This window comes from Protopterus annectens, chromosome 2.part0 (assembly GCF_019279795.1).
Source record: "Protopterus annectens isolate FY-2018-M chromosome 2.part0, PAN1.0, whole genome shotgun sequence".
Lineage (NCBI taxonomy): Eukaryota > Metazoa > Chordata > Ceratodontiformes > Protopteridae > Protopterus > Protopterus annectens.
The window spans coordinates 10,921,573-10,944,995 of record NC_056728.1 but is presented as its reverse complement, the minus strand read 5'-3'; the positions used below and the strand labels follow the sequence as shown (position 1 = coordinate 10,944,995).

At 39.5% G+C, this 23,423-nt stretch overlaps 1 protein-coding gene across 1 annotated transcript in view; it reads left to right on the top strand.

Moving 5' to 3' along the window:
• The window catches only part of LTBP3 (latent transforming growth factor beta binding protein 3), a 1,089,474-nt gene that overhangs the window by 976,529 nt on the left and 89,522 nt on the right, over positions 1–23,423 (top strand). Inside the window, exons 17-19 of the mRNA XM_044060493.1 lie at positions 4,323–4,442; positions 12,209–12,337; positions 16,953–17,120. Of these exons, the coding sequence (XP_043916428.1) occupies positions 4,323–4,442; positions 12,209–12,337; positions 16,953–17,120 (417 nt within the window). The remainder of the gene's footprint in view (positions 1–4,322; positions 4,443–12,208; positions 12,338–16,952; positions 17,121–23,423) is intronic.

The following is a 23,423-nucleotide window of genomic DNA, read 5'->3' as shown; positions in this document are numbered from 1 at the left end:
TGTTGTTGTTTTAAAAAATATATCAGCAAGCAGAGAAAAGCAGAGTCCACACAGGCCAACACAAACCAAATATTTATTATAAACAGACGTTAGCGCTTTCGGGTAAAATGCCTTCTTCAGACAACTGCATATAAAAGGCATATATATAAAAAAAATAAAGTCTGTGATTTTCAGGACATTATTGGTGCTATTTTTCCTAATTGTGTGTATCTATTAATGTGTGTGTGTGTGTGTGTGTGTGTGTGTGTGTGTGTGTGCCCGTGCGTGCCTGTATGAGTTCAGTCATGTGTGTACACATATTAGCTTAACGTGACTTGATTCTATGCAAATTGGGAGGCTCCCTGTTGGTAATGCAAATATTAAAAAAAAACATAAATGCATACTGTTTTAGAGATATAGATCAGTGTGTGTAAGAGTACATACTTAAAAAAACAGAGGATGCTTAGGCACAAACTTAGTAATTTACCAATGTGGGTACAAAGGACAGCTGTCCCAAAGAGTTGGTGCCTGGAGAAAATGTATCACTGTATGAACTGGACATAGAGTGGGCATATAGTGGTTAAATGAAGTATCTAAATAATGCTGTTGGTTATCTATGAGCAACATTTTTATCAAGTAAGTAGAAAAATAGGCAGACTGTGTAGATCATGAAGTGCTTAACTGCACTGAATGTCTCTATTTCCATGTGACATTTTTGCTCATTTATGGGATGGATGTAGCTGGGCACATGTATCACTATTTGAAACTTAACATATACTCAGTTTAACAAGATACACCTGCCACAAAAGTGTTACATTTACCACTTATCAACAAACATTACTATCCCTTCCATTAATTTTTAATCGAGATTCATTTTCCTTTTGTTTTTGTCTTCCAGTTCCTTTCCTTTTATGCTTCCTCATCCTTTTCAAACTTATACATTATTAGTCAGCCCTTATATTGCTTTCCCGTTTCAGACAGGCTCTCACTATTTGGTGTGGGGGGGGGGGTCCCCTGCCTTTCCTTACCTTTTCCTACAATTTGAATCTGAAAATGGTAAACATAAACAGACTTTATTTTATACATTTTCTGCCTTACCACTCTGCCTCACATCGTGTAAAAATATGCCTTCTAGATTGTCTATATTTTACATCATTTTCCAGCAGTGTGAAACTGAAAAATAACTACAGATTGCAAAAGAAGGCCCTTGTTCATATACTGTGAGTGTTTCTGTTTTACAAATTGTAAATGAACTCAGATTATCCAAGTCCAGCTCTGAGCTTGGTTATACTGTGATCTCCCCCCATGCAATTTTGGATTTTGTTAAAGCTTTTGTCACAACTTGTCAGTGGGATTACTCTTCAGTGGAAATGACACATGTTTGAGTTTGTGGCCGAGTTGTCATCTTTCTATCTTTTCAAAAAAAATGTTATGTACCCTGCAACAAATACTTAGTGTATATATGTATACGTATACAAAATGTGATGTAATTTGATGTTAATTTCCAGTTACCATGAGAGAGTGTTGAACATTTCCACCATGTTCTCCTTTCTTTCAGGGATATGTTTCAATACCAGTTTATGGCTAAGGACCTCACAATAGGTCATAATGAGCCATTCACTCTCCATGTTGCAATAGTCTTATAAACCTTAACCCCATAGTAGTTATTTATTCTTTTCTTAAACATTCTGAACATTGTGACTAATCTAATCTAATCACATCTGGTAAATAGTTTCACTTTCTCCCTGCTCTGTATTTAAAATGATTAGCTCTCCTAGACCTATGCATAGTATCACTGCAAACTTGCAAAGTATTATTTCTAATTCATCTGTCATGACAACTACAGTTAACGTCTGAGGTAATTTTCATAAGATCATCATTCAGGCTTTGATAAACCCAAATTCAGTTGCCACAAAATAGACAATAATGAATGCAATATAGTTTTTGTATCATCAATCTTTCTTCATAGTGTAGCCCATTTATTAAACCTATACGTTTTTAATAGAGTTTTTGAACTTTTTTCAACTTGTTAATATTTTCCACATGATGGGAGCAAAAAAGGGTTCCATACTCTATTATCCATCTTACTATACGCTTAAAAAAATGGGAACAAACACAGAAAAAAATTCTTGATAAAATAAACCAAAGGGTAGTTAACACCGCAGTTAAGCATCTCTTAGTTTGTTTGCTGACATAACGTGGCTCCTTCAAGTCATCTGTTATCAAAACACACGGTTCCTCATTTACATGGCTTTTTGTTTTTAATTAATTTGTTGAACCATTTGAATATTCAACATTGTTGTCCCCCAAATGTAGTAACCTGCGTGTTTTATATTAAGTAATACTTTTGTTTGATGTAGACCAGTCAGACACCTTGTCAAGATGTTTTGTATGTGTATTTGGTCACTGTATGAATATACAAAGCAGGCAACTTTAATATCATCATCATCAAATTTTATCACCCAGCAGTGACCATCACTGGGTGTTATATACATACAAATGTAAAACAGGTAATGTCCTACCATGGATCCTTGCAGAACTCCACTTAGGTTTAGATAATCATAACTCCAACTAAGGACATGCTTCCATCCAACCAAGCAGCACCCAGTTCACAAAATAACCATTAAACTTCCACTTATGTAACATTGTGGTTATTGAAGAGTGAGGGGACAGAATCAAAATCTCTTGACATGTCCAGCTAGATAATACCTACTAGAATTCCAGTATTCTTTACTACAATAACATATGAGTAAGATATAACTAACTAGTGAAGCCACGTTGACAGATGTCAAATCATTGTCCACATGCTGACAGATGTCAAATCATTGTCCACCTCTTTGCTTTCCCATATACCATTGCAGTTCTCTTTCAAAGCTCTTGCCTGTAGTTCTAGTCAAACTTACAGGTCTGTAGTTCTCCAACACATCCTGTCATTCCCCCCTTGTGAATAAAAAGCACTTGGGCTAGTTTCTATTGTTCTGAAACAAAACCAAACCGGAGTGTTTGTTGGAACATTGGTTCTTCAGTAGTACCTAAATAATAAATGTTTATTCTATTTGGTCTGGGAGCTGTATTCTTTCTAACTTTATTTAAAGTTATCAGTCACTACAACGTTTTTTCAATAGTATTATTCAGTTGCCATAAAGTTTACATAAAAGTATTAGCACTGTATTTCATAAAGTTAATGGCAAATTTGTCAGCAACCTCTTTTGCACTGGTCAATAAATTACCACTCACATTTAGAGTAATGCCAGAACCATGTTTCTTCCTATATTCTTTAATGTGGTTATGAAAATATTTCCTGTTGTCTTCAGTAAATTTAGATAGCTTGAATTCTTATTGCCTTTTAAGAGTGCCTATTAGCAATTCAGTGCTTTATACTAGCATATATTCGCACTAGATGGGTCCTCTTTCATTTTCCCCCATCCTCATTTTTTGCCTAGTTTCTGTTCCGCCATGGAACACTCTGTCTATTCTTTATGTTGACTGTGTATATTGGAATACACGTTTCTTCTAGTTCTGCAGATTCACAGTATAATATTTCCTAGTTCCTGTGTGTGTTTGCGCTTGCATACTCTTCTACCCATTCCATTGCAGTAGTTCAGAAATGATTTTGGTGCAGCTTCCAGCATAGTACTTCCTTCTGTTAACTGCCTTACCCATTCCTTCCTGGTGCTGCAGTGGGAGTTTAAAAGTTATGCTTTTATGATCTGAATCTGCCAAAGGAAAGTTAACTGCAATATCTATTATATTAGGTAACGTTGTAGGCATATTTATCTCAATTATTTTTTCATCTCATAGCTTTTGCTAAAGTCAGTAATTCATTCTATTGTCCTCTGAATAGCTTGTATTCTTTTTACTAATGGAGATATAACCTTGGCATTATGGCCCAGCATTTAATATTTGCCACAATACTTATTTTTATGAAGAAGCTAGAGATATTTGTTCCCTTAATACTTAATTGCCTTTAGGTGTGTGGGTGCTTGTCACTTATGAGAAGCTGGTATCCCATCTGATTCATTACTACTTCCTGCTTTATGCCCTCTGCTAACCAGGACATGATTCAGGTCTCTATGACCTCAAATTAAACAATGTAGCAAATAAAAATAGCTAGATGGATGCATGCATGAATGGACGGAATGGTGGACAAATGATAGATTAAGTGAAAACTGAATATGGTTAACAAAGAGCACTCAAATTATATTTCAGTTTCCTACTCTGTCTCTTTGTATCATGTACTAAAACAGTTTGGTAGAAACTGAAATAAAACAATCTGTGTCTTGGTTTCTCTAACTTATGCTGGAAAGGAACTTCTCTAACTGTTACCTGCTTCCTCCTACCAGATATCGATGAGTGTGCTTCTCCTTCAGCATGTGTAGGTGGAAACTGCATCAACACAGTTGGCTTCTACATCTGTGCTTGCTCAGAAGGATACCAACTCATCAATGGTCAGACATGTCAAGGTATGTTACTCTGAAATATAAATACCTTCTGTTCATGCATGTTAACTATCGTGACTCAAAACTTCATCAAATAACAGATTTTTAGCACTCAAACTATACTGTATAAAACCTACATGTAAATATATGAGTATATAATTATGCCATGAGAAAGAGGCAAAGTAGCAAAACATTTGCCCCACCCATATTTTATTTCTACTTTTAGTCTGTCCCATGCTAATTTACAGATGGTGTCCTAAGTTCTACAGTTGTTCATTTTCCTACAAGCCTTTTAGTGAAATAGTGTTTTCTCATGCCAATTCTAAATCCAGCTGTCCCTCAGCCATGAACTTTTCTCTGCCCATCTTTGCCTTTAAACCACAGTGCTACCAACATTTGTTGGTATCCTTGGTGGATACCACATCCCCTCAGACTCTCTATTCCAAACATTTGTGCCCTCTCTTTATATAGCAACTGATCCATTTTTACAGCTCTTCTCTGCACTTTCTTCAGGAACTAATTTTCCTCCTAAACAGTCACCAAAACTGAACATGGTACTCCAAGCTTAGCCTCATCATAGCCCTGTACAGAAGTTACATCTTCAGCATCCCAATATTCAGTCAATGAAATGTGAATCCCAGCATGTTGTTTGTACTTATTGCTGTTTTTCACTGTTCCTGGTAATTCATGTTAGGTCTGAGAATGATCCTCAGGCCCTTTCCCTTATCCATGGTTGCCAACACCTTCCAATCCATACTGTCCTTTAGATTATTATAACTGAAGCGCACATCTTTGTACTTACTGGCATTGTAACTCAGTTGTAATTTCTTTGACCACTATACCACTAATACTAATTCCCCTTGTCAGGCTTTAATCTCCTGCCTCCATAGCTATCCTATTCCTGGTTGCACCCGTGAATAAATTAATTATATTCCTAGATATGTCAATGACTGGCCTAATGAGTGCTGAGTAAAGGGGACAATGACATCCCTAGATCAATACACAATCTCTTTGTTTAAAAAATGTGCAGCATAGAAGTTACTTCTTACAACAATGTACAAATGTTGTTCAAAAGTTAGGTCACTGTCTGCATGAGCTCCCAAATCCCGAACAACTAGGTCAACTCTTAGAGGCACATTGTTAATGTGGTATTTCCCTAGGATAGATGAATTCCCAAAAGATGCAATTTTGACATTTAGCTTCATTCCATGATTTTGACACCAGTTATTTATTTGGGACAAACATTTCTGCAGTATGGTTGTCATTTGGGGATTCAGTGACCGCGCTTAGCTTGCATTCATCTGCAAACTTAGTCAGCCAGAGCCCTTGGATGTTGGCTTTTACTCCAGACAAGTAGCTGCTAAAGTAGTTATACTTGTCCATCCATAACTGTCATGATTTCATTATGTAACTTGGAAATATTGCTTGATTTTTTAACTTTGTAAGCTTTTTTCATAGACGTTTTACACCATGTTCCTTTGCTGAAAATGAGTTCTTCCCCATTTGGACAATCCCAGTCAACAAATGAAAATAAATACAGAGGGGAAAACTCTTAAATAAGAGATATCTAGAAGTAAAGAAAAAAGTTAAACTAGAAATAAAACATACTCTGAGGTACCCATTTCAGAGGGAAAACAATCCCAAGAAAAACAAGAAAGTGAAAGGGTGGTGTTCACCTTGACATGAAGGGAAAGCAACATAGTGCAAAAGCAAAAGGCAGTGTATACAGAGATACAGAGAGAGAGAGAGAGACAAGAAATCTTGAATAAAGCCCTGATGATATCCATTTTGAGCCACAATATTGGTGCTATAAGCAAAAGGAAGAGAGGTCAGTGCAGCTAAAATAAAGCAGAGATAGCAATGGACAGTAAATAATACTGATACAAGTTGCCTTTTCTAGGAAAAAAGTTAGAGAGTCATGCCTCAGTAAAGCCCCAGTGCCTGTTTGGTAAGAGAGGAGGTAGCAGTACTTTCTACTTTGTCAAAGAATAAACTTGAGGAAACTCCAAAGTTGGTTGACTTTCAGTTAAGTCATTTAAATTTTAAAAAGGTACAATGCAAACCTGATACTTTGAGAAGAGTAAGGGAAAATACAGCTGTAATTATAAGGGAAGAGGATGAGGAAGAGTTTCCTACTTTCTACACATCTGAGTTAGGAAATGACTTATGGAGGATAAAAGGATACAGAAGCAGTAATCACCTTTCAAAAATCTAATGATGAGATTAACACATAGCCATGCACCAGGAGAGACATCTGGGAATGGAGAAGACAAAAGCTTCTTATCCAGATTTTACTGACCAGGAATAATGAAAAACGATGAGAACTTCTGTGTTGCATGACCTGAATGCAAGAAAAATGTAGCAATTGGTTTCAATATATTTTATCTGTTTTGGACTATGCAACTAAGTACACTGAGACGATACCAGTGAATAAATCTAATGCTAAAGATAGAACTAGGGAGCCTAGTCTTATTATTTTCCAGAGAAAGAATACCTACGGAAACACGCACTAACCAGGAGATTCAATTTATGTCCAGAATAATGCATCAACTCTGCCAATGCCAAGCAATTTAAAACCTCAGTGTACCATCCCCATCTGGGTTAGTGAAGCATTTTCACTGAACATTAAAGGCCATGCTGAAAAAAAAGTTATAGACGAAGATGGTGAAAACTGGAACCAGTTAATACCATATATTCTGTGTGCCATTAGAGAAGTACTGAAACTTCAACATGGATCAGACTTTTTCATTATTACTATATGGCAAAAGCACCCTCATGGAGAGCGTGGTACTGACCGAGAAGCTTTGAAAGAAGAGAACCCCCCAGCTAAGCATGTCATAGATTATAGAACATTATACTGAGTTTCAGGATAGGCATACTGTTGTGATCCTTCTCATAGAGGAGCACATGGAAAGAACCAAAGGGGCTCTGTATTGTAATCCTAAGGTCCACAATTGTGTGCCCCAGAATTATAAAAAAAACACCAGTGAAACTTAGCAGAACTGCAAATGTTGACAATCACTGTCCTCCTTTAAAGTTTTTTTTTTTTTTGCTGGGCCTCACACCCCCATACCCCACTACTTACATATACTAACTTTGAGATTACCATACCTCAAACTGAGGAGAATACTTCATGAAATAGTCATCTTGGATTAGTACATGTAAGTCCTCATTTTCATACATTCAGTCTCACTACAAGGTCCCATGAAAGCAGATTTCAAAGTCCAAGAAATATTGATAGAATTAGTTCAGGCAATGTACAAGGACTCAGTGACAAGTATGGACAGTGTTTGGGCTCATAGAGGATTTCCCAGTGGGAGTGGGAATGTATCAGAATTCAGATCTAAGCCCACTGCTGTTCACACTGTTGATGAACTACATTTGCAAGCAGATCGGAGGGGACAGATCAACAGCACAGTAGATGATGTAGCATTACAAGCAGAGTCCAAACAGGAACTTCAGTAAATTGTAGGGGAATGAAATGCTGAACTGAAGAAACATGGGAAGAAACTGAATTTAGACAAGAGGAGTTTTCATGGCAGAAAATACAGAAAATTAGGAGATGCTGAGAACTGAGACAAAGAAAAAATAACGGAACATCTTAATAACTTCAAGTATCCAGAAGAGTTTGTTGAGGAGAAGGAAAGTCTAAATGAGGAGGTCAAAGGTAAATAAACAGTGGCTGCAGCCAACTGGAACAGAGTATCAGAGGGAGTGTGTGACAAAAGAAGGCTGAAGAAGCTGAAAAGAAAGATGTATAAAACAGTGATCTGACGAGTACTACTGTATAGTACAGAAAACTGGGCAGTGAAGGCAGAGTAGTTGAGGAAGCTAAGTGTGATGGAGGTGAAGTGTTTGAGATGGGAAGTAGAATGCACACTGGGAAAAATGAAAACATTACATCAGAGCAGAAACCAACATACTGACACAGAGAACACATTACAGTAGTTTGGGCACATGTACAGGAAAGTAAAAGGCAATTTGGTGAAATAGATTTGGAGAGTAAGAAAGAATACAAAAGGAAATGTGAACATCCAGCAGAGATGGGACAGTTTTGTAACAGAAAATCAGATGCTCACCATAATGTGGATAGACATCATTACCTTTAAAATTGTTATGAATAGCACTGAGAAAAGATTGTTCAAAACTGTTTACAGATTGCATGCTACAAAGGGGAATTGCGTTTTAGTTACTGACTACACTTAATGATTTTATGTTTATAATGTTCTATATACTTAAATTTCAGATTGATCCTCCAAGGATTTTAAGTATAAAAATGGGTTAGGTTTAGTTTACTGAAAAACAGAAGCAAAAAAAATGAAACTGCTGCAAATGAGCTACTGAAATCTACAAAACTCAAATCCTCAAAGGTACTATGTGTACACTTACAATAAGTGAATAACACAGACCTGTGCCACTATATGAAGAATATAACCACAGAAACTAAACTATATGGGCTTTAGGCCCACATCCCTTAGTGGAAGAAGGAAGCAACCTTTATGTGCATTCAGTGTTCTACTTCTACTCCATCCCTTCATTTCCCCTCACTTCTTTTCTGTCATTTTAACCATTTAAATTATCCTATTAAATGTCTCCTTGGATTGCATCTACAATACCTGTTGTAACAATTCAGTCCATAGCTTCACAATCTTCTCCAGAAATAAGCACTTTTGCAGAGCTAGAAATTAGTTGGTTCCTAAAATCTCCTGCCTGTGCCCCCTCCACTTCCTCTTCCTATTTCCTTCCTGTTTATTATGGCTCCTTCAGGACTATGTGATAATCTTCTATATCTGTATCATGTGCCCCTTGTCTTGTAGTCACTAGTGAATGGATATGCATCTCCTCTAGTCTCAGGTTATATCATTTCCCCTCAGTCACCTGCACCTTTCTGGTAACTTTCCTCTAGACTTCTTCTGGCAGCTTGATATGGCCCTCCTTGTACCTTTTACGGTCTGAATAAGTGTCCTGATAATGGTCCCTCAGAGTTATTACCACTTTGCTTCTGCCATCTATTTTTCTTATAATTTTCTTATATTATTCTTGCATTCTCTTTGATGTTGGCACTGCCCTTAAATTCCACTTCTGGTGGCTTAGTCCAGGTATGACCAGCACACCCAGATCCTTTTTCATCTCTGTTGCGATCAGATTTGCACTCGCCAACTTTTATTTCATACCAGGGTTTTTGTGGTCCAACTGCAGCACTTAACATGTGATTACAGTGAGTCTTAACTGCCAACTTTCTCCCCATTCGGTCAGCACTTTGAAATGCTTTCATAGACTTAGCTCTGCATTACAGAGGTTTGGCCCTGATCATGTCTCAAATGACCTGAGTTCAGTTAGGGACCTGGGTGCTAAAGCAGCTGGTTGGGGAGGGGGGGGTTCAGAGAGCAGCCAACACTGTATCAGCACTCCAATGGGAAGGGTGTTGGTGGGATCCCAGTGCAAGCACTCTAGTGGAGTGAAAGCCCGGGACTGTAGCACTTTCATTAAGGAATCTGGGAAGCCTGAGCTCTCCAAGGAGTGCACATGCTATCTAGACAGAACAGCTAGTTTGTGGAAGCATGTCCTTGTACTGAGGCTAACAGAGTAGGCATTCCACCAAACTTTCAAACTAACGAGAGGAAAGTGTTAGCAGCATAACCAAAAACGAACGCATGAATGACAGCTCTAATCTTCATTATCATGTTCCCTTTACATAGTCCTACGACAACCGGGGCGGGGGGGATAGGGGCAAAAGAATTAATGGGCCAGTAGTGGACTGGAACTTGATGGCTGTGAGTGATGATGATGGGGCCAAGCAGTTATTAAAAAAAAAAAACTCTTCTTACAGCCATCATTGCTGCATTTATCTTTGTGCCATTAGAGATGAGGTTGATCCTGTTCTCTGTTTCCTCAAATATGTCTACAGCAACCAGGATGATGAGTATTAGAGGTAGAATATCCCCCATTTTGTACTCCAGTAGTCACTGTTCATATTCCTGACATTGTCCCTCTCCCCTTAAAACTATTTACACTACCATTCAACCATGCAGTGATGTAATTCTTTAGACTTGGTCCTAACCTCAGCTAACTTCAGCTATTTCAGTTTTCCTATTAGCCTTAGAGCAGGACTGAGCTGAAGTCCTTGCTGAAGTCCATGTGGACTAGGTACACCTCTGTCAGATTCTTTGAGAAGACCAACATTAAATTGGGTCAAGTGTGACTGACATTTGTTTCTGCCATGAACCTCTTTTGGTTCTGGGGATATTGCTGTCATCTAAAAAAGCAACCAGGTTTTCTCTCAGGATCTATGTCTGAGCCCCCCCCCCCCCCCCATTTTACCTCATTTGCTGTTTTCTGTCTTCAGACACTGTTGAAGATCATCCACCATGGGAATGTATGGCATAGTGGCCAGATTCATGAGAAACTCTGGAAGACCATCTGGTTTCTTTAATTTATTCTTCTTAAGGGCCGATAGTTTCTCTCTGCCTAACTACTTTTATATCCTGGTATCTGTTCAGTGTCTCCTGCATTTTTCCTTTCCTCCCTCCCAGTGTGGTTCCCCTCCCCCTTGCTTGCTTCTGTTAGAAGTGAAGTGAAGTGTTAAATATCTCTGCTTTTACTCCATCTCCTGTGATCTACCTCGTATGTTCCACTTCCTGTTCCTTTCTGCAAACTCCTTCATCTTGCATCTTTGTTACCCTCGCCTACCTTTTTTATTGTGCTTCTTTGCCTTTCTATACTCTCCCTTCCATATGTTGTACGCCTTAACTTTAGTCCTAATTGCTAGTCACATTCCAGTGTAACCAGATTGTTTTTACCTCTTCCTCAGCTACCTTAAACAGTTTTGAGTGCTCCATCCTTGACCCATTTACATACCTTCTGTGTGAAGATTATCCTAAACCTGTTAGACTCACACAAATACTGACAAGAAAAGTAATAATAAGGAGCTTGGCACAATAACATTTGAGCCCTGCAGGCTTACACTCCCTGTCAGCAATGGAGCAGATTTATAATGCTGTGAACACGAGTCTGAAGAAGGTCCATGGAGATTAGGGCTTTACGCTGGTATACAAAAAAACAAGCAAAGAAATAATGGAGACATTCAGTGCAATTTATTCCTCTTCTGTTCTGCAGAATGAAATATGTATCCAAGGTATAGCATTCCAGCTACCAGGATATATACAAGCATCGCTATGTATTTGTTATTCTGCCATGTCATATTAGAACTGGATTAAAGATGAAATGAATAGCAAGTAGCTACAAGGCATACCTCTCATCTCTCCAGATTTTTTGTTGAATACCAAGATTTTTGCCTCATATTTTTAGTCTGTTCCTCATAAAATTTGTGGTTTTCTAACTGATCATTGAAACTTGAAGTCACTAGATAATGACAGACATCTGAGTCTCAGACTTCATATTCTTCAGTAAAGGTATGCTAACACAAAATCTATTATTCTATATACTTTCTAAGTTTATAAGAGCAATATTTAAAATGTGTCAATATTTTTGGGTCTTTGTGGCCCCATTATTTTTAGCTTTGTCCAGATTTCTTGTGCTAAGAGGTAGAGTGGTTTGCTGCAAGGAGAAAGGTTAAAACAAGTGTGCAGCTGTTTATAAAGTTAACTCTTAAGTGACTTGAATACACTCGTTATGGTTTGATGAAATGGATCTAATGTTATAACTGCAAACAAACTGAAGCTTGTTTAAAAACAGGTCTGGTCAAAGGCGTGCATCTTTCTTTATTGATGAAACCATACAGCTGGATAACACATATAATGGTTATTTTCTGTGATTTATTTTATGCTCAGATATAGATGAATGTGCATTGGACCCGAGTCTTTGCTACCCATATGGCACCTGTAAGAACATCGAAGGCTCCTTCACATGTTCCTGCTATGATGGCTATGTTCTCTCTAGTGATGGACGCAAATGTGAAGGTGAGTTATCTGAAAATCTACACCAGCTCTGATGTACCTTAAACTGGCAGCTTGTAGATGTGCTTCCATACCAATGCAAAATAAATGCAAGATTTGAATCCCCACCCCCGCCAATTACACGGGACTTATTATCGGTATTATGTATCTTTGTACGCAAAGTACTTATACTGGCAGCAAACATGAATTGCTGAGTCACAGCTCAGTGGAATAATGATTCATCAAAGTTTCACTGAACTTTGTGGACATCAAAGGACTCTCTATGGAAATGCAGCCTACATGAAAATACTAAAGCCTTAGGACAAGTTATATTTAGTTAGGGGATTTGGGGGATTGTGGCCCAAGGGTAGATGAGGGGTAAGATTTACCTGCCCCTATTCAGAAGCTGCTTTAACACTGGCACAGTTCAGCAGAAGAATTTGCCGAGTTGTAATGATTCCCTTTAAATCAGAAAGCTGTCAAGGAATATTCAGATGAATTCCAAAATAATTTAGATAAGGTGTTTACTAATTAGAGTCACATTACACAGAAACATATTCCTCATTCACCTTCATTAAATATACAGGCCAGAACATTCCAGTCATTAAGGTTTGGCAGTTCCACATAATCTTTTTTTTATCACCTGTGTTAATATAAATCATGCTGTGTTTGCTCACTAAATACCATCCACTTCTGTTTCAAGTACATCCATATTGTTGTCTCTTTTGTTTTTTTTTTGTTTGTTTGTTTGTTTTATCATTACTACTACTTCTGTTGTATACTTCTCCCTAGTAGGTAATTCCAGACATCTGTCATCTTTCCATGATGGACTCATTTTAAATAGCCCCCATTATACTTTCTCCTGTTGAGATGCCATCTTCAATAATTGGTAAGGCAAGTCTATCTGGATTCTACCTAAGGAGAGTCATCCCAGGACTTGTAAGCTTTCTGACATTTTACAAAGCCAGCATGTCATTATTGGGACTTTACAGAGACTGCGCTCTCACATGTTGACAGTACACACTTCTTCTGTGCACTCTCACATGTTGACAGTACACACCTCCTCTTCTGTGTCATACACATCTACAGGATGACTTACAGCAACTCTTTTTGGTTTAGTAATACATCTGTTAATTCTTAGAACCCTCCACTATTTTCAGAGTCCTTTACACCATAAGTACGGCTGTTCCTCCAAGCATGCACATATAAAACTACTTCTAGAGGCACACCCTGCACTTTCCCAGCAGTTTGCCAGTCATATAAATTCTGGCCTTACAGAAAGGGGCAGGGTGCTGTGTCATTTGTCACAGCTTTATTGTTCCTCGTCCCCTGAGTGATAGCTAATTATATGCCTTTGTGCCTTTTCCACTTATGAAATACCAAGCTAACTGCTCCACTATGACAGGACTGAGTATTTGTAAGGAATAAAGCATGTCTGCCTGGTCACAGAATGTTGGGGATTTCAAGCACCTACATATCATCATTCCATTCTAATTTACAGATAACATGCAGAAAAGGATTATTATGGAATCTCAATAGGAAAACATTAGTGCCTAATGTTAGCTGGGACCCTCAAAGGTAATTTGAAACAAAGGGCAGCCTTTACATACCAACTGCATATTTCCACACATAAACAAGTGTACCTGCAGACATGGGATGTGAGATCTGCTTTGTTTCGTTGAAGTTTTTCTCCCAAGGCCTCCACTGAAAATGTTTTTTTACTAAACCCAGTCAGACAAGTCCAGTAAACGAAAGCAAAAAAAAAAAATTGTATATTGCAAAAGCAGAATGGAGCTGCAGTCAAGAAAGCAATATCTGTAATGCTGGAATGCATTTGGAAGAGGGTATATCACCTGAAGTAATACTGGGTTAAGCATTGTCTGTCAGACTTTGGATACCATGTCAGTAGCAAACAACTAAGGCATACGTGTCAACCTCCTTTAAAAAACATAGTAGAGGGTCAGAATGAGGAGCACTTTCTTATTTTTCACAATAAAAGGTTTTTATATACTAGACCCTACATAACTAGTAGCAGTGAATACACTTAGTTTATGTACTTAATAAAATATGTACAAATAGGTTTGACTTTATGAAGAACATCATAAAACTTGGAGGAGCAAGGCTAAATCTGACGGTCAAAATCATAGCGCTATGCCTATATCGTAGCAGTTGAGAGGTAGGAACATAGGAGGGGGGTTATACCACTCTAAAACTGCAATGGCTGAGGTCCTAGGTGCTACCTCAACAGTTGCTCTTATGTACTGATAGATAAATAACTGCACCCTTTCCAGGCATGACTTTGAGTGGTATGTACAAGGAGTAGGGGAGCATTTGATCAGAACACAGGGGATGTAACGCGACTCACCCAGAATTCATTCACTTGTGCAACAGTTGAAGAAAGAATGTGTGTGTGTGTGTGTGTGTGTGTGTGTGTGTGTGTGTGTGTGTGTGTGTGTGTGTGTGTGTGTGTGTGTAGCTCTGCATTAATTATACCATAAGATATATTTTACTATACTGAATTTGGGTCTACTTCACGTTGTCGTAAGTTGACAATATCGAGTCTGATATTGTCAGCACGACAATATCGAAAGTGAAGAACATCATGCAAGTAAACGGAAATCTCCATTTACCTCAATGTAGTGTGGTCTCGGAGTTGGTATATTAAAGTAGGGGGGTGTGAGGGGTGCACGGGGGCTTGCCCTCCTGCCTACGCCATTTTTTTTTGTTTGTTTTTTTACGTTATTCAATGTTTTACTTAATCGATCAATAAAATTCGACCTTTATTGATTCGATTAAGTAAACTTTCGATAACATGATATAGATGCCTGAATTCAACTTATTTCTGTATTTATTAATCTTTTCCATTGCAAACATTTGCAATATTTATGCCTGCTAAAGTGATGTGTAAGTAAAACTGTAAATACTAAAGACACTGAGTTGTTGTTTGTTGTAACTAATGTTAAATAAGTAATAATTGGTCTGCCATTGCTGTTTGTATTTCATTTTTACTTGAAATAATGTCAAATGTAACACATTACGCATTTTACTACATTTTGACCTGGATTATGACATGAGAAGGGTCCTTGAAACAGATCAACTATCTAGTAAATCAAATAAAAAAATAAACATACATACAAATAAATAAATAAATAAATAAATAAATAAAAATAAACAAACTCTAGCCCGTATGTCTGAGAACTAGTTACACACTACCTCCTCATTTAACAAAGATTTCTCTGTCACGGAGTCGATTGAAATCTTGATTCATTTGCTAAGAATATGTCAGTTTCCCAGAAGCAGTTGTCGCTGCTATTGTTCTTGTACTGTGAGGTTTGCTCTTTGGGTGATAGTTCTATTAGTGTCTGAGTACACTTTCCACATATAAAGAGAAGCACAAATGAAATGAATGTGGGGAAAATCCAGTATTATTGCTTTACTGTCATTTACATATATTTGAGGTCATTCATGATCTGATCTTGAAGATGTCTCAGTCATTGGCAGCTAAATAAAGATACTCAGATGTGGTATTCTAGGAGAACCTGATCAGAAAACAGGTTATTTACTTATTAAGTAGTAGAACGAGTGAGCTCATTTCATCCACAGTATATGCCAAAATGTCAGATGATTACAGATAATTACAGTAGCATATGCAATCATAACTGATCCTATCTATTCTCATCCTACCTAATCTAATCAAATTGCTCAAAATCATGTACAACTCTCCTATTATACTTTTATGTAACCAATAATGCTAACACTGATGCTAGAAAGGGAGATGTGGAGAATATGACTGATGCCAAAGAAGGGTCTATATCATGTCAGCGAAACGGCATTACAGTGAATGCCATTTCACCGACACATATAGACCAAAATTGGAAAAGAGCAAAAGCTCAGGTCAGAGATTTCTTTCCCAGGAAAGAAATTGCTTGGCCTGAGCAGTGACATTGCCCTTTACCCGACTGTGATCTCGGAGTTGGTATATTTAGTTAGGGGGAGTGTGGGAGGCAATGTTTTAAGTGGTATGTTGTGTTTTGTTGGTTCACCAATTTTTTTCCATGGAAAAAAATCGGTGAACTGGGGTTTCGCTCTTTTAAGATTTTGGTCTATATGTGTCAGCAAAATGGCATTTGCTGTAATGCCGTTTCACTGACATAATATAGACCTGCCAAAGAACACAACTGGCAATTCAACCTGAATATAGGCAAATACCCAGGAATTAATGAAATGGTTAATTTTAAAATGTATGCTTATAAAATGGCATTAGTTTGATTGGTATTAATAAAGTATTTCCTATCCTATTTCTTATCCTTTACATGGTTATTTTTATTTTATTAAATTTAGGATGCTGTTGACTTGTCTTTGGATGTGGGAGGAAGCAAAATATCCTGTCACAAACACTACACAGACTCACAGAAGGCATGCATATTCTATACAGAAAGCTTCCTAGCCAGTAACTGAACCTTAGAACCAAGACCTGTGAGGCAGTAACGCTAAGCATTTCACTCATGTATATACTTTCTCTATAGCTTCATTACGCAGGTGCGTGTTTGTATATTTGTTAGTATATGTATGTGTACTGTGTATAACTGCTTTCTGGGAATCATCTTTTGAATTACAATCTTCTCATTTGATCTCACAGAGCTATATCTTCCAAATGGGAAGAAGGAGTGCTACCTTAACTTCGACGACACAGTGTTTTGTGACAGTGTTCTTGCTACAAATATCACAAAGGAGGAGTGCTGCTGTTCACTAGGAGCTGGTTGGGGTGACCATTGTGAAATCTACCCTTGTCCTGTCATTAACTCAGGTAAGGCAACACTCACTTGTATCAAGAGTTAAACCCTGTGACAAGTAACATATTGCTGATTTTTTCTAATGTGTTTACATCTCATTATCACATCTAGACTCCCCAGAGACCATCTGTTCTGTTATCTGACTCATTTATATCTCGTCTAGACTCCCCACTGACCATCTGTTCTGTTATCTGACTCACTTCATATACTCACTGTCCCTGACAAGATATATCATCAGACAAATCCTCCCTCCCTTTCCATTTAAGAGTTTTATATTACAAACTGAACCCTTGAGCACTCATCAGGTTGGACAGATTCGGTAAGCGATGGGGTGCAGCCAGAAACCACCTTCATATAGGACAAGGAAAAGATTTTTTTTCTTAGGCAGCCTGTCAGTATCTAAATGAATTATGTACCAGCAGATATATGCACATAGATAATGCATGCAGCTCAGTGTGGTATGCCTGGCCCAGTCCTGTGCCCATCTGATTGATGGGTAGGTGTTGATTGCACACATACATACATACACACACACACACACACACACACACACACACACACACACACACACACACACACACACACACGCACACACTCTGATGGTCTCTGTCACTGTACTGTGCACTCGTGTGTTACACTAATGGCAGGTGAAAAGACCAGCAGTCTTCTACCTGGTCAGTGTGTCCCCCATCAGCTATGAACCACAGCTGCCTGCACTGGAAGCGATGGTCCTACATTTATACAATGTTACCACCACATGAGTGTTGATTTCCATTAGAATTTGGACCACCACATCTTTATTAATTTCCTAGGATTAAAAAATTTCTGGTCCCTAATACCAAATACTGACCTTTTCTTCATTGAAAAGTGGAGATGGTATTATATCTCTGCTGTTCCCAGTGTCTTTAAACACAGAGTTTGTGTCAGATAAGGATGATTCTGCCATATACTCTGACTAGCTTTTGCTTCCTACAGCTTTGTCACGTGCCCTATATTTTATCTGCCTATTTCAGCTCCCCTGCCAAACACATTTTCCTTTAATGTTATTATATCCATCCCAAGCATTATGAAAGTTCACTGTTGTAACCTTCATTCCCCCATTTCAAACACCACTTGCTGGCTCCCCTACCTTTTGCTTCTCACTTTGCCTCCATGGACATCTATATGCTACATGGCCCCTCTGGTTACATTTAAAACATTTAACCCTTGATCCTGGCCATGTACCTGAACTAGTGGCTTCCCCTGTTACTGGCAGACTCTGTTGGGGTAGTTTAGACTACCCACCATGGGTTCCCTTATTCCCATGTGCAGCACTGGGTATCCCTTTCCTGCGCAGTGATGGCCTGCTTGCTAAGTATAGGTTTCCTTTTTTCTTCAACTCATCTGTAGTGTTGTATTTCCTAACTGCCAACCAGATTCTCATGTCCTTAGGCAAAGTGCTAAGGGCTTGTTCCCTCACCAAAAGGTCTGCCAGCCCTTCAAAAGTGGTGACCTGACACCCACTCACCCACCTATGAAAATAAGTGCTTAACTCAACAATATGGTCACACACATTTTCATCTGCCTTGTGTCTATGCTCACGAAACTTTTTTCTATAAGCTTCAGATGTTCGTAGGTTCATAGGTTCATGGGTAGGTACTAGGCTATTGGCCCTAGGGCCATATAAGCCTAGCCAAAAGTTACCCTGGCTTTTGCCACCAAAGAAAATTATTTTCCTGTGCCACTGTCAAGCAGAGCCACAAAAGTGATCCCCGGGGTGAATTTCCTATCTCCCACCCAATCATCAAGGTTTTTCTTGAAGAGTGTTAATGAGGAGCTTTGTTTGATACAGATAGGTAGTTTGTTCCAGAGTATGGGAAGTCTCTTGGACAGGAATCTATCCCTCCAGCATGTTCTGTTTATTGTGGTGACAAGGTTTAGGTCCCTAGAGCATGTAGCTCGGAAGGATTGGGATTTCTTTAAGTGGAGCATGTCCAAAACTCTGGGTTTGACATAGCTTTGTGTGTTAGGCAGAGATGGACTCTGAGTAGGCGATATGCGATGGAGTAAAGCTGCAGTTTTTTGAGGTGGTCTGCGTAGGGCATCTGTTTGAGGCTGGTAATCCTCTTTGTGAGGTATTTCTGTGGCCTTTCCAGTTGTTGTAGATGACTTGTGAGGTACATACCAAAAGGGGCATTGTACTCTATAATGGGTCTAATGAGTGATGAATAGAGGGGAACAATGACCTCTTTTTTCCTGGATGAGAAACCTTTTGTGATGAGGTGTGCCACGTAGAAGGATTTCCTGACTACTGTGGCAATGTGATTATCAAAGGAGAGACTACTGTCCACCTATGTCCCAAGGTCTCATCACACTTTCAGTGTTAAGTAGACTACCGCCTATGTGGTAGTTCATGGGTACAGAGTTTTTACCAAAAGGGATGACAATGCCTTTTTGGCATTGAGCTTGAGGCCATGGCTTTGATATCAGGCATCTGTCTCAGCGAGGCCCTTTTGTAGGATGTCCATATCTTTGGAGTTTTGATTATGGCTCCTAGTTTGCAGTCATCTGCGAACTCCGTTAGCCAAAGACCTTCCATGTTAGCCTGTACTTCAGAGAAGTATATACCAAACAGGAGAAGACCCAAGACTGAACCCTGTAGTACTCCACTTGTCACTGGTCTGAAGTTGGATTTGGAGTCTGCTACTTTCACAATGTGGGTTCTGTCAGTGAGCCAGTTGGCAACCCATCTTATGACATAGGGATTTATACCTAGTTTAGTGAGTTTATCTATAATTCCAGAGTGGGGGATGGTGTTGAAAGCCTTGGCGAGATCTAGATAGGCTGTGTGAACCACCTTACTCTCATCTACGGCTTTGGTGACCGCTTCAAAGAAGTCTATCAGGCTTAGGAGACATGATCTGCCTTTTATAAATCTGAACTGGGTGGGATCCAGAGTTTGGAGATTACCAATGTCATTGTTTATAAGTTCCATGATGATACATTCCATAGCCTTGCAGACCAAGCTCGTCAGGCTAATGGTGGTAGTTTCCAGGGTCCGTGGTGGCTCCCCCTTTGTGGAGTGGGATAACTGTTGCTGTGCGCCATTCAGTGGGCACATAACCTGAGGGGAGGCTATGATTGAACATGGTACTTAGGTGGGGTGCCAGTTTGTTCTGTAGTTCATGTAGAATGCAGCCTTGGATGTTGTCAGGTCCCATGGATGCTGTGTTCTTGGCTTTGGAGAGTGTGGTTTTTACCTGTGCAGTCCTGATTACATGAACTTTCCATTCTTCCAGTATAGAGATGGGCCCTTTAGGGGATGAGAGGGGGGTAAAGTTAGCACTGAACTTGAATTTGCCAGGATTTTGGCAATATCAGTTGATTCTGTATATTTAGTGCCATTGTGCTGTAACTCAGAGCAGATCTGAGTGTTGCCATTGAGATTCTTGACATAGCTATAGAATGCTTTGTGGTTGTCTTTAGAGTCAGTGGTGATTTTGTTTTCGTAACTAGCTTTGGAGGATTTTATGAGGGATCTCAGCTTCTTACTGAGGCTGACCAGGGAGTTCTCTTTTTTGCAACAGTTTCTTTCTTCTGTTGTAGAATTTGTTTATGGCAGGGGACCACCAGATTGGCTTCCTTTTTTTGGAGGATAGCATCTTGGTTCTGTTAGGGATTGCATGATCCATGCACTCGTGTAAGTGCTTATAAAGTGCATTTGTGTAGGATTCAGCAGTCATACCTCTACTGTCTGACAGCATGGGTGTCGTGAAGTTTGCCATTTCTGTCTTATGAAGTGTGAAGTTGGCTTTGGAGAAAATTTTTAAGGTGGTTTCCCTAATGGGGGGGGGGGGGGGTGGATGTCTAGGGTGATTAGCTTGTGGTTGGATCTGACCAACGAGAAATTGACCTCTGGTTTGGAGCACTGGTTGCCCATGTTGGTAATAACCAGGTCTAGGATATTGCTGTCCCTGGTGGAGGTGTGGATAAGTTGATCCAAGGCATTGGAATTTATGAATTCCAGAAAATGTTGAGCACAAGAGTTGGCACATGAGTAGTTTTCCCAGTTAATGGCGGGGTAGTTGAAATCGCCCATTATTAGGGTGTTAGGTTGTACTCTAATATTTTCCAGTGTATCAAGAAATGAGGAGTGGGAATCCTGGGGCATGGTGGGAGATCTGTAGCAAGCTACAATTTGGATTGCGGTCTTGACCAGAGTTAGTTGCACTTGGATAATCTCAGATGCATTATGCTGAGCAACTAGCCTGGAGGTGTGGATATCCTTAATGAATATGGACACACCTCCGCCTTTAGTGTTTCAGTCCAGGTTAGGTGGCCGAAAGGTGTGGTATGAATTATAGCGTGGTAATGCAGTGGTACTCTCTGTAACCTTGAACCAGGTCTCTGTCACTGCACAGATGTCGATGTTCTCCATTTTAAGGAGTGCCTTGAGTGAGTGCATTTTGAGGTTTAGGTTTCTAGCATTGAGTAACAATACCCTCAGATTTTACTTGCTTGTACCTGTTACGGTGGTGAATTTGTCATTTGAATCTTGCCTAAAAAAGGCACTATAGGGGCACTATAGGGGTGGCTAGAGCCTTAGCCAGTATCCAGAACTTAAAGCATTAAGGACAGAACCCACAGGGTTAGAGTTGCTGGCGCTGTGTCAGACTCCAAGCCGGTCACAAGTGGTGTCCCACAGGGCTCGGTCCTTGGCTATTGTTTGGCATCTACTTCTCAGAAGTACAGGCCAACATGGGAGGACTTTGGCTGACAAAGTTTGCAGACGACTGCAAACTGGGCGCCATAGTGGAAAGTGCATCGGACACGGATATCCTTCAGAAGGGACTCACGGAAACAGATAGCTGGTGCCAGAGCCATGGCCTGAAGTTAAACGCCAAAAAATGTATAGTCATACCCTTCGGGAAAAACAAGGTAACCCCAAGCTACCATATAGGTGGCAATCCACTAAGCACAGAAGAGGTTATCAGGGACCTGGGGACCCAGGTTGACAGTGGCCTTTCTTTTGACACTCACATTGCTAAAGTGGTTAGAAAGACCTTCTACATTGCCCACCTGATCATGAAGGGATTCACATCCAGATCTAGTGAGGTCATTGTTCCCTGTACTCTTCACTTATCAGACCAATGATCGAGTACAATGCCCCATTCGGGATGTATCTCACCCGACATCTGCAGCAATTGGAGAGACCCCAAAAGTTCCTCACCAAAAGGATAATGGCACTCCAAAATCTGTCATATGCTGCCAGATTGAAGAAACTCCAGCTCTATTCAGTCGCATACCGTCTGCTCAGAGGTGACTTGTGCCTGACATACAAGGCCATGTCCAACCCGGAATTAATGGACATGCTCCACCTCAAAAAATCCAAATCCACCAAAACCACTAGAGCAAGCGACTTAAACCTTAGCACGGATATAAATAGGACGTGCTGGAGGGATAGATTTATCACTCAGAGACTCCCTATGCTGTGGAATAAAATCCCGGTCCATGTGAGGCAGAGCACCTCGCTGACTCTGTTCAAGAGAAATCTAGACCTGTGGATGGGAGATCGTAGGTTTACCCCGGGAATCATCTCTGTGTCACTGCTGGACAGAGGCACAACAAACTAATGGGCACAGTATTTTTTCATATAAGGGGTGGCGTAAGCCACAATAATTTGGGCTAGGCTTATAAATGCCTTAGGGCAGATAGCCTAGTATAAACCTATGAACCTATGAACCTAAACAATTTTTAACTGTATTATAATTTAAGCAACCAGTATAAGACAATTTAGAAACAGCAGTGACAGCTTTACCATGGTGAAAGGGTGTCAGGAACTGTACCCAGAGTCCTTGGTCAACATTATACTGTTTACATACCCTTTCAAACATATGAATCAAACTATCAAAAGTATCACCCTCTGCAAATTCTGGAAGAAGTTTATTGACCTTTAATGCTCCTGGGGTTCGGTCACTCCCTTCCCCATTACCTCCATGACCCTGGCGAAGAATCAGCATTTCCTTTTCATGTTGCCTCTGCCTTTCATTTTCTTCGGCTTCCAGATGTCTGTCTCTCTCTGCTGATTCTAATTCCATCTGTTTCTCCTTTTCTTCAGCCTCCAAACACTGCAGCATCTCTGTTGATTCTAGTTCCAAATGTTTGGCCTCCAGTTCAAGTCTCTTTAAGTCTAGATGGATTTTTTTTAAGTCCTCTGAGGAAAAGTTGAACTGTCCATTTTCTGAAAGTTGTACATCCCCAATGACAGTCTGGTTGTCTTCCTGGTCTGTGATGCAGCTGTGATTAAGTCTGCAATCATTTCTGCTTTAGTCAGGTTG